Raw genomic sequence first — 11,831 nt, 5'->3', positions numbered from 1 at the left:
GGGACGGGTTTATGAAAAGAGTTGTGGAACCATAATTCTGATTATTTGGGTTGGGGTGTAATTACGTGAAAGAAAGTGAAGACGCGTATGTGAAAAAAGTTAGTTGAGGCGATTATTCCAATTATATGTTTTTATTTCCTAAATTAAATTTAGTTTATGAATGAACACAATGACGTTTAAGTGTTATCGTTGGTGTTCTACCTGATTTATCCAATACATTACCATTTGCGAATTTTGCATTGAATTTTATGTTAATATTACATTGCCTTTTTAACCCAATCCTCCTTCACTTTGTTTGAATGATTTGGTAATGACAATCCCCAAAGGTATAAGGTGTCATTTGTTTGCAATCTTGCATCAAAAACCACCATATGTACAATGGATAAGGGGACTACTCCAAAAGACCTTATAACAAAGAATTCAGAACATATATTTAGGCACTGCATGTATTGTTATGTTCATCTTATTCTTTATTTATTTATGCTTTAATAAAGTACATGAAAATAAATAGGCTATAATAAAGGTTGATAAGGGTTATATATGTTCACATTGCAATTAAAAATAAATAAATTTTAAGTATTTTTTTATATGTTAATAAAATAAAATAAGTTCAAATGATTGAAAATCAAGTGTAAGCACACAGCCTATATTTAATTCACCCCAACTTCATTTTATAGATTATATCCGACAACGGTGAAACTTCGGTTTGCGGTGTATTTTTTAGCCCAAATCGATCGAAACCAAACCACATTAATTCGGTTTTGGGATTTTTCAAACCACACCGCACCATATTACTATTGAAATCGAACCAAGCCAAATCAAACCGTTTTAAATTCGGTTTTTCAAAAGAAACCGAACCACATTGAAATTTTTCATCCTCTTCCTTTTTGTTCCATCTAACTGGTCACTCACTCCAACATAGCCTGCATTGGTTGACATTCTAGAATATAAAAAACACAAGTTTTATTATTTTTTGGCTTTATATATGTAGGGTAGAAATAAGCATTGGGCTAGGCTATAATTTGGATATGGACCATAATTCGGTTTTTGATTTTTCAAATCTTAAAACCGAAACCAAACTATATTCCAAACTATATTAATTCGGTTTTGGATTCCTCAAACCACACCGAATCATATTAGAAAAAAATAAAAAAAATATTGCACCACATTTCTAATTCGGTTTGGTTCGGTTTTAAACCACATTAAGTTTCACCCCTAATAAAAGATATTGCAATTTGAATCATATCTGAAATCGTTTACTTCACCATAGTTTTTCTTAACTAAAACTATGTTTACTTAATAAAGACTATTTTTAATGAACTAAAATGATTTTTTACCGAGCTAAAATAAATTTTGCTCAACTAAGATATATATATATATATATATATATTATTGATTTTTAATTATATTTCTTGTTTAAAGTTACTAATTTATATTGAACAGAAATTATTTTTATTGAATTAAGTTTTTTTATTTTAATATTACATTTTTAAAAATGAAGTGAACATTAGTTATAATTTAAATAAGGGATATTATCAATGGTACACCCAAGGTTCGGGCTTTTGTCAATGGTACACCAACTTAGTTTTTGTTTATCAGCGGTACACCCAAGGTTTCACACGATTATCAACTATATACTTAACGTTAAACAAACGTTAAGTAAAGGTTAAGTTGGGGTTTAATTCGATTTTTTTAACTTAAAAAATTCCCTCCCTTTTTTCTCCTCTTCATTATCCCTCCTTTATGTACTCTACCCTACCCACCCCTCTTCCTCTATATATAGTTTTCCTCCTTTCTGATTTTCCCTTTTCACACACAAACATACATATATCTACTCAAACACACCCAATTCGGATTATTGTGCAAAAAATACAACAATAAAGCAACAAATAATAATCTCAGGAACATTGTGCATAATTTAAACCATAATTCGCTAACAATTAACCAAAATTCAACCATTTAATTAAACAAAAAATTCATATACTACCAAAACTAAGCGAAAGTCAGAAAATCAAAGACTAAGATGAAAACTTACCTTAAGCGATCAACAATGAAGTGCAAAATTTGCTAGAATTTTGTTCAATTCGCCCGTCGATTATGGAACCTCACAGCAGAAGAAAAAAGGGAGAGAGTGATAAGGAAGAAGAAGATGAACGATCTTCTGACTTAGGAGTTTTTAATATAGGTAGTTGAGATTTGAAAGGAGCGATTTAATGTATTTGGAGTAGGGGGGCAAATTAATCATTTCATTTTAAGTGGATTAACCTAAAATTAACCTTTAATTAACGTTTGATTAACGTTAGGGTTACTATAGATGAGTGTATTAAACCAAGCCCGAACTTTGGGTGTACCATTGATAATTTCACTTTAAATAATAATGGGAACTAAAATTTAAGTGGAGCAAATAATGTGAACTAAGTTAACAGAAAACGAAGTGGCGGTAAAGCATAACCATAAATTTGTTCAATTCTCTCAGGGGGGGTGAAGAACTGAGTTAACTCGACTACAAAACTCAGTTCTTTCAATTTCTGCTGTTTAATTTTCTTTGAGTTGACTAAAAATGGCGATTTCTTTTTCTCTCTCCTCATTATCAATCTCTTCTCATCCTTCCATCCGTTGTTTTCCCCCCAAATCAACCCCTAATTTCTCCAATTTTCGATTCCCGCCAATTATTGGAAACCCTAGGGTTCATGTTTCTGTTTGTACTGCATCTGCTACTTCTTCTTCATCTTCGAATCTTGTTTTTCGCAATCTTAATGCCGATGATTTCAGACATCCTCTTGATCAACGAGTAACTTTCTATCTCTATTATTTAGCTTCAATTATATATTGATTAAATTTTTGATTTATTTGTTTGATTGATTGTCAAATTAGAACACAGTGATTTTGAGAGCAATTCCTGGATTAGATGCAATCGGCAAAGCTTTATTAGGTATTTTTTTTGTACTAATTTTGGTCAATCAATTTAATTATTTTGTATACTCATTCTGAAATTAGTTGTTGAAATTTCCTAAAAAAAATAAAAAATTCTGGTTATATTGCAGAAGCCATAAACATGATGAGTAATGTTTACTGTCATTTTTAACTTCATAATTTGGACTCCGTCGTTGGGATTAAGGTGATGATATTGTTGATATGTTTGTCTTTATAATGTCAGGATCAATTGCGGAGCAGGTTATGTTTCTTGAGAACATAGGTACTTCATTGCTTGTTTCCAAAAACCAGGTAATATTAATAACTTATCGAAATTGGAGTCGAATTCTGTTCATACTGTAATATTAATAATTTTATCATTTAGTTTGTAGGACTTAATTAATTAGTTTACACTTGCCTGCATCCATAATAGATTCTTGTACATTTGACGCGAGTCACATGTTTAGTACCTTGAAATTTCCGGCTGAGATGGAGACATACTTCGTATTTGATTATATGATGTAAAATCTGTTTTAGTTGATATGCATTGTGAAAGTTCAGCACCGATGATAATGTTTGACTATATTTTTAAATCTACACAACTATGTTACTCTTAGTTGAGGCTGGATAAAGGCATGCGTTAAGGTGTCAAGACTCAGTCAAATTTTTGAAATTTTGCAAAAGCAAAATGCTTAAACCTTTTTGTGATTGCTGAAGCTTGTGTTGCCTCAAACAATGTGGATTTAGCATAATTTAGACTCTGACATGCTATGCTTGCGTTTCAGCTTCCTGAACTGCACCAGTTGATGCTTGAGGCTGCTGAAATATTGAATGTTGAGCCTCCTGATTTGTATGTTCGTCAGAGTCCTACACCAAATGCATATACCTTAGCCATCAGTGGTAAAAGGCCATTTGTAGTTGTCCATACAAGTCTTATTGAACTTTTATCGCGAAAAGAGTTGCAGGTACTGATGTCGTCTTCTTTTCCTTGCTTTTCCTGCCTCGTTTCTCCCAGTATTTCTGTAAATATATCAGTTTTTATCGAGCATTGAGCCATCATTCAGATGAATTTGCTACTATCTTTCTTGACGTATTGTAAATGTCAATAGGCTGTCATGGCCCATGAGTTGGGTCATCTGAAATGTGACCATGGACTGTGGCTGACATATGCAAATATCCTCTCTCTTGGAGCATACGTCATACCTGGTAAGCTTAATGTGCATTTCTACTAGAGTTGCAGTGGCTGCATAGGTATACTGAAGATAAATTACATAGTTTTTTAGATAATAAAGATTGTTATCATTGTAGGATGGCTCGATTGAGCTAGTCAGAATCTTACATGTACTACTTAATTTCTCATAAATTTTTTGGCCTCATGTGTTTTGATTGTCACTATTAGTTGGAGTAGTAACATTTTCCAGTGTCTTAGAATGGTTGGACAGTGGGCTTGTAAGAATCCTGGCGGTCTGTATAGGTAAATGATGTAAGAATCCTGGAGATAAGGTTCTCAACATCTCAACTGTTTTGCTTGAATTATCACTTCCTGAGATTGATTAATTTTAGCTTGCTTCCAGGACTTGTTTTTAAAGTAAATAGCATCTGATATCTATCATCTTTGCATAGAACTGTAGTTTAAAATATAAAATAAACTTGGTTGCACTACAAATTGCAAAAATGCGACACTTAAGGTTATTTTTAAATTTATACCACTAGAGAAAACTTGGTTTTGCGGAAATCTTGTCTGATTTCCTTATCTAGGAAATGCTAAAGTTTTACTGTGAAAATTGCTACCCTAATGCAAGAATAAACCTCTTGTTTCATCTGTAGGTGTTGGTGGATTTATTGCTAGTAGCATAGAGGAACAGTTAACCCGTTGGCTCCGAGCAGCAGAGTTGACCTGTGATCGTGCAGCCCTTCTTGTTGCTCAAGATCCCAAGGTATGGTGATGTGAGTTATGTGACCTTTTTCAGCATGTTTTATACAAGTATTTTTTTTATCCTCCTTTTTTTTGGTTTCCCAATATTAGTGATTGTATATATTACCAAACTAATCTGCATTCTTTTCTCGCCTTCTGTTGGATCCCTTTAATATACTTGGTGGTATTACAAGAGATTGTCGTATCCGTCCTGATGAAGTTGTCTGGGGGATGCCCTTCCTTGGTGGATCAACTAAATGTGGATGCATTTTTGGAGCAAGCTCGTTCTTATGATAAAGCTTCTTCAAGTCCAATGGGGTGGTATATAAGGTAACGTACAGGCTTAGTATAATAAGTCGTGCACAGTCACCAACTTTTTTAGTTAGGATTCCAAAAGGATTAACAACCCCTTTATATCCTTTACAGTAATGCTCAAACAAGGCAATTGTCACACCCTCTTCCAGTGCTACGTGCTCGTGAGATTGATGAGTGGTCAAGAAGTCGAGAATATAACTCTCTTATGAAACAGGCAATGCCGATGAACACCTTGCATAAGGCTTAGATTTTTGGGCAGGACAAATGGACAAATATCCAGTAATCAGTTTCTACTAGTTTCTTTCACACGGTTAGTAACTTGGTATCCTTTTTTTTTTTTTTTTTTTTAATAATATATTCGGAAAAGTAGTAACTTAGGGCCTGTTCTGACTGGGCTGAGCTGAGCTGAGCTGAACTTATTAATTAGTGATTTTTAACTACGGATTAGTGATTTTTGATTACTTATTGATTATTTATTACTATACATATGTGTATATACAAATGTACATATTATTATTAATAATAATAAAATTATTATTATTATTATTATTAATTATTGATTATTATTATTATTATTTATTGATTATTATTATTATTTATTGATTATTATTATTGTTATTATTATTATTATTATTATTATTTATTGATGATTATTATTATTATTTATTGATTATTATTATTAGTATTATTATTTCAATTATTATTGTTATTATTATTATTATTATTATTATTTGTTGATGATTATTATTATTATTATTTATTACTTATTGATTATTATTATTATTATTATTATTGTTGTAAATTAAGAGCTTAAAAAAATGAAATTTGGCTTTATATGCTTTAAAAAATGAAATTTGGCTTTATATCATTAGCAATATAAATGAACTGAACTGAATTGAATTTCAATGGAAAAGAACAGACCCTTAGTATCTAATTGCTAATCTATTTTCATATCATGCATTGTAAATAATACTATAGAGTCAAAATGGCATTCAATACTGAACCACTTGCATATACTTTATTTTTTTCAGTAATTTACTCTGTCCATGAGTTCTCAGTGAAGTAGATCGGTACATGTTAGTTGATTATGGAACCCTATTAACTAGTGACCATGCCCATGAAGATGTGCTAATATCATGTCTCAGCAGGTAAACCAAAGAAATTGGAGATTTACTGATTTACCTGCGGGAAGATTCATATTGCCATATAGAACAGCTGCTGCATGTCTTGGTTCAGTCTGATACACTACTTTACTACATGGTTGCTATGTACATGATATTGCAGCCACTACAGGATTCTTATAGGTAAGCACCTTGTATGCTGTAAAAAAGGAATATTGATGTAGTCTCTTGACTCTGCCATTATAGGTAAATACATGGTGCTAAGGACTAAGGACACATTTGTATGATAGTCCATATTTACTGTATATTCAGACAGTTCACACATATCAGTTTTGATTACTGCATTCAAAGGTTCATGTAATTATGTTAATATGTAAAATAGCTGCATTATATAACATAGGCTATTTTGTTCTTCTGGTGATAATAATATAACGGATCAGCAAATGTCTGTTTATGGATTTTTACTGGGGTTGAATTCCTGAAACTTATCATTTCAATGCTTGTATACCGGGAACCCATTCATGTATTTAAATTGTACTATTTACTGAGATATTGGTAGTCTGCATGGAATTGATTTATGTTTTGCTATGAGTTTGATCAATTAGAATAAAAGAATTGAGAATAAAAGAACTATAGACATCCATCTTCTCCTTTCCTTATGTTAGTAATGTAAGTGCTACAAGTGATATCTTTGGTAGTAAGTACAACAATTTTCTGTCAATGAAGATAAGTTTCAAATGAAATGATGAATAAAAACTTGTATAAAGACCTTGAATATTTTACTTGTATTATATGACAAGCAAATTATAATGTACAAATCTGATGAACATTAAGCACCATCATCAACTGAACTCCAACCGGGTACTTTCTTCAAGTTTCCTTCCTTTATCACCTTTCTTTGACTCAATACATCTTCCCACCTACCATCCTCTGCATACATATTAGACAAAATAACACGAACTCCATGATTGTGAGGATCCAATTCTAAAATCTCATTTACTACTCTTTCAGCAACAACAATATTCCCACATTTCTTACAAGCACTCAACAAAGCTCCCCAAATCATCACATCTGCTTTCCATTTCATATCTCGTATCAATTGCTCTGCTTCAATTAACTTCCCTTCTCGACCAAGAAGATCAACCATACAGCTAAAGTGCTCTAGTTTCGGCTCAATATTGTAATCTTGTTTCATAGAACGGAAAAACTTTCGACCTTCTTCAAGGAAACCCCCATGGCAGCAAGCAGATAAAACTGCCACAAATGTAATGCCATTAGGCACGATTCCCTCGATTTTAAGCTTTCGGAAAAGCTCCAGTGCTGCTTCAGCGTGCCCATGAACAGCCAACCCATGAATCATAGCATTCCAAGTTGCAACATTCTTCTCCTGCATACTGTAAAACACTTCTCTAGCCTTAATCAAAGCTCCATTCTTTGCATACATGTGAACCAATGCAGTCCCAAGAATCACCCCCAATTCAACACCTTTTTCAATCATAAACACCTCAATCTTCTCCCCTATCATCAAGCACCCTTCTCGAGCACAGGCCGATAACACCGACGCCAAAGTCGCGCCATTCGGCTCAAGTCCATGATCAACCATTTGATTAAACAACACCAAAGCCTCATCTGAGTAGTCATTCTGAGCATACCCACAAATCATACTAGTCCAAATACTCAAATTTCTCTCAGAAATTTCATCAAACACTTGGCGTGCATCGCTCAAACTTCCTGAAACACTATACCCCCTCACTAACCCATTAACAGCATGCAATTCCAAATCCAACCCAAGTTTAATTACATGGGAATGAACCTGTTTACACCCACAAATCGATTTCATATTCGAACACGCCTTAAAAAGAAAAGGAAACGTATGTTTTCCGGGCAAAACATTCATCCTTCTCATTTGAACATACAATAACAAAGCATTTGAGGGATTTTCAGTACTAGCTTGAGCTCTGATCATGGTATTGTACATAAAATTATTGGGTTCTTGGGTGTAATTAAATAGCTTTACGGCGTAATTGATGTCGCCGGAATTCGATAAGGCGCAGAAGGAGAGCAACCGGCTGGCAGCGAAGGTGTCGTGAATGCGAGCCGAGGTGATCATCTGAGCGTGGACTTGTTTGAGTTGATGCATTGAAGTGCATCTGTCTGCTAGGATAGAGAGAGATGGAGGTGAGTTTTGGGGGAGAGAAGAGAAAGAAGAAGATGAGTTGGTGAAATGTTTGATGATGGAGGGTTTTGGCGGGAACATTGAATTTTGGTGGTTTTACTGGTTTAGGCATTTGGGTTGGATGTTCTAGAGAACGAAGAAGGTATTCATGGGACGAGATTATATCGAGCGGAAATTTCGTAATGAAATTGAAATAAATTTGTAGTCGAAAGAGACTTTATAACATGTGAATAAGTGCATAAAATGAGGAATCTTTTCATAATTTTAGGCTAAATTTGTAGTCGAAAGAGACTTTATAACATGTGAATAAGTGCATAAAATGAGAAATCTTTTCATAATTTTAGGCGAAAGGAGATCACATAGACAATAGAATGTATTTTGGAATAGAAAGTTATATTCTACGGAGTACTAAATATGAAAATTGCCATTATGCCACATTACATGCAACTGTTTCCCATGTAGTGATTATTTTTTTTTAAAAAAACATTTCTCAGGTCGATAACTAAAATGAGTTAATGATTGAACATTGCCACCTTGTTTAGTATCCTTGGTATGTTTTGCTGCAATACTTGATTTATATCATTGTACATAGATAAACTTGTTCTCATTGTACGTTTAATGGTATGCTTTTACAAACTTATTAGTTTAGATTTCCATGTATGTGTGAATGAGTAGATTTTAATCTAACATCCAAAGTGGTCTAAGAAGAAATACCTCAACTTCTTTTCTCTCTCTTTTTCTTTTTTTTTTTCTTAGGTGGGGGGATGGAAGTCATGGAACTATGAATTTGGAGATGAAAGTTGGAACAAAAAACAACAAATGGATATATTTTCACACACATTATACATATTCTTGAACCTCGACGTGTAGAAAAACATGTAATACAAACAAAAGGCTGGTGTAGAAGAAGGAAAATACAGGGGGGGTGGGATTGGAGGAAAATATTGTGAACATGTTTTACAGTATTGCCAATCATAGAAATTTTACATATGTAATAAAGTAGTTATCTGAATCCAAAGATGTGATTCAAGATAATTTTTGGTAAGTTAAGATGGCTGTTAAACACCATCTGGTGCGCTCATTTCAGCTTCTTTGGTTACAGACTTCCCTTTTGTACTTCGCTCATTCCTACAGCTCCCTGCGAATTTCATGCTTACATCATGTAGGCCTCTCTTCTGTTCCTCTGCATCCCATTCCTTCAGGTAATAGTCTTCTTCTGTAAAGTTTGCTTTCGGACTACAAAAAACACCTCCCCATTGTGGGAAGTATATGGAAACTATGCCGAGGGAGCATGCTATGATCATAACACCCATGTATGTTATTCCTCGTTCTGTTGTGAATTGAGATCCTCTAAAGAAGATCACTTGAGTAAGGACTGCACCCACATTTCCGCCAGCACCAGTCATCCCCGAAACCACCCCCAAAGATCTGAAGAGTGACGTAGAGTAGTTAGGAATATACAATATATTTTTATGTAAGCTGTAAGCTTGACAACCATCTGACAAGTTAATGGTTTTCTAAGATTTTATGTATTTTTACAAGTTTTATTAGCATATATAGAATTTTTGAATCACTCTTTAAATGTCTAATTAATCATATGATCTGATGTAAATTAGAAGGTTAAACCTACCATCAAATCCAATATATTTGCTGAATCAAAATTTTGATTTCTAATTTACTCTAATGAAATAGTTGTATGTTATACTATTTTTATTTTACCTTGCATTCTAATATACTTTTACAGTTGTACATGTTATCTTTAATTTGATTTCGTATGGCTGAAATTGGTAAATGCAATTGCGGGTTAAAGTGAAAGAAACATAACATGTATTTACCTTCTGGAGACGAAAGGAACGACCCCAAAGGTAAGTCCTTCGGCTGCTTGAACAAATAAAGAGAAGATAATCATCACTGCAATAGATGCAGCTAAAGTGTCAATCAGTCCCAAAGCAATGCACAATACACCACTTATCGTTTGGACAATCCACCAGCTCCACAGTCTTCCCCTCATTCCATACTTTTTCGCCATGAAATCTGACAAGCCTCCACCTATAGGCCTGGAGAAAAGATTAACCATCCCAAAAGTGGCTGCAACAATTCCCGAAAGGTTAAGGTTAAGATTAAATCTGTCATAGAAGTAGTAAGCAACGATATTGTTTACAGCTAGCTCTACCCCAAAACAGAACCCATATCCTAGAGCAGTGATCCAGCTCCTATAATTGGAGATCCCATGATATAAAACCTTTTTCGCATTATCCTTATGCATGTTACCAGACTTCTGCAGCTGGTGGAAATTTCCATCAGGCAGGTCTTGGCCGAGAAGCATTACTGCGAATGCTGAAGACATCTGAAAGAGGGCAGGTATGAAGAATGCTATCCTCCAGGCTACAAAATTTGTGGCTCCTGTCTTAAGGATAGCAGTATAGACTAGTGGCATAACCAATTGGGCAACCCCTCCCCCGAGGTTGCCCCATCCGGCTGACTGCCCATTGGCTAGTCCAACTACTGTTGGAGAGAACATTGAGCTCATCCAGTATTGGGTTGAGACAAAAGTGGCTAAAGCAAAGCCTGTGAAAAATCGCATAGCAAAAAAACCCGGTGCAGAGTCTGCCACAGCAGACAGGTAAACTGCTGGTGCAGTGAGCAGGGTTAGGGTTGCAGAAGCAAGCCGTGGCCCAAACAAGTCACAGGCAGTACCCATGAGAACGCGTGCAAATATTGCTCCTGAAACTGACCCTACTCCTGCATTACCAATATCATTTTGTGTGAGATTGAGGTTATCACGAATGATAGGAAGCAGAGGCGGGGCAGCAAAAGTTGACAGGAAGCAGGAGAAGAATTGTATCCAGCATAAATGAAAGGCCCGCATATGAGGCTTTGCCACAGATACGAGTGGAAAGACTGTGGCCTTGTTCTCTGCATCCACTGGAAGAGCAAACTTTTTTGTTTCGATCTCATCCACACCATTCAAGGTTGGCATCAGATCACTCATATTAATTGCTCTACTATTAATCTATTATGCTACTATTGTGTTTAAACTTATATGTCACTTATTCTCTTCTATTGCACTGAAAAGATGTGTGATCTTGCAAATAAAAGGCTTCACCCTACCATGCTTATATACTGAAGCATACTGTCCTAGATTGACGCGGTCAGTAATACTAAACGATTATGTTGCTGTACTTTTTTTTGTATCAGCTGTTTCTCAGTCTGTCTCAATCATGTAAGCTGTTTATTAATGTACGATGTCAGCTCAATGAATATTCACTATCTCGCCAAGTCAACAGTTTAAGGTAACGAAAGTACAAGGAATCCGTATACTGTTGATTTCTTGACAGTAACATATCATCTATCACAGAATATTCTGCAAGTAAACTGTTCCTCAGTCTGA

General features: G+C 34.6%; 3 protein-coding genes across 5 annotated transcripts; 1 reads left to right on the top strand and 2 right to left on the bottom strand.

The window, feature by feature from the left end:
• The first annotated feature begins 2,409 nt into the window (after positions 1–2,409).
• Positions 2,410–6,722, top strand: LOC110681922 (protease HtpX homolog). 3 transcript variants are annotated; one of them, XM_021858094.1, is made up of 9 exons: positions 2,413–2,791; positions 2,875–2,932; positions 3,158–3,225; positions 3,699–3,878; positions 4,023–4,119; positions 4,741–4,850; positions 5,025–5,158; positions 5,255–5,453; positions 6,289–6,722. In XM_021858094.1, exons 1-8 carry the CDS (start codon positions 2,561–2,563, stop codon positions 5,388–5,390), a joined length of 1,014 nt encoding a protein of 337 aa, XP_021713786.1. In that variant the 5' UTR covers positions 2,413–2,560; the 3' UTR covers positions 5,391–5,453; positions 6,289–6,722. The 3 variants fall into 3 exon arrangements, with proteins under 3 accessions (XP_021713787.1, XP_021713786.1, XP_021713784.1); XM_021858092.1 differs by having other exon boundaries at positions 2,414–2,791; positions 6,292–6,722; XM_021858095.1 differs by lacking the exon at positions 6,289–6,722 and having other exon boundaries at positions 2,410–2,791; positions 5,023–5,158; positions 5,255–5,395.
• Positions 6,723–6,866: 144 nt separating this feature from the next.
• On the bottom strand, positions 6,867–8,648 carry LOC110681921 (pentatricopeptide repeat-containing protein At5g66520-like). Its single transcript, XM_021858091.1, has one exon. The coding sequence runs from the start codon at positions 8,519–8,521 to the stop codon at positions 7,094–7,096; it is 1,428 nt and encodes a 475-aa protein (XP_021713783.1). The 5' UTR covers positions 8,522–8,648; the 3' UTR covers positions 6,867–7,093.
• A 463-nt stretch (positions 8,649–9,111) lies between these two features.
• Positions 9,112–11,493, bottom strand: LOC110681683 (high affinity nitrate transporter 2.5-like). Its single transcript, XM_021857820.1, has 2 exons — positions 10,276–11,493; positions 9,112–9,868 (listed from the first exon to the last, which is right to left on the bottom strand). The coding sequence occupies exons 1-2, from the start codon at positions 11,430–11,432 to the stop codon at positions 9,499–9,501; spliced, it is 1,527 nt and encodes a 508-aa protein (XP_021713512.1). The 5' UTR covers positions 11,433–11,493; the 3' UTR covers positions 9,112–9,498.
• Between the last annotated feature and the right edge of the window lie 338 nt (positions 11,494–11,831).

The sequence above is a fragment of the Chenopodium quinoa genome, unplaced genomic scaffold, assembly GCF_001683475.1.
Source record: "Chenopodium quinoa cultivar QQ74 unplaced genomic scaffold, ASM168347v1, whole genome shotgun sequence".
NCBI lineage: Eukaryota > Viridiplantae > Streptophyta > Magnoliopsida > Caryophyllales > Amaranthaceae > Chenopodium > Chenopodium quinoa.
The sequence above is the reverse complement of the archived record's forward strand: the minus strand, read 5'-3'. Positions and strand labels throughout refer to the sequence as shown.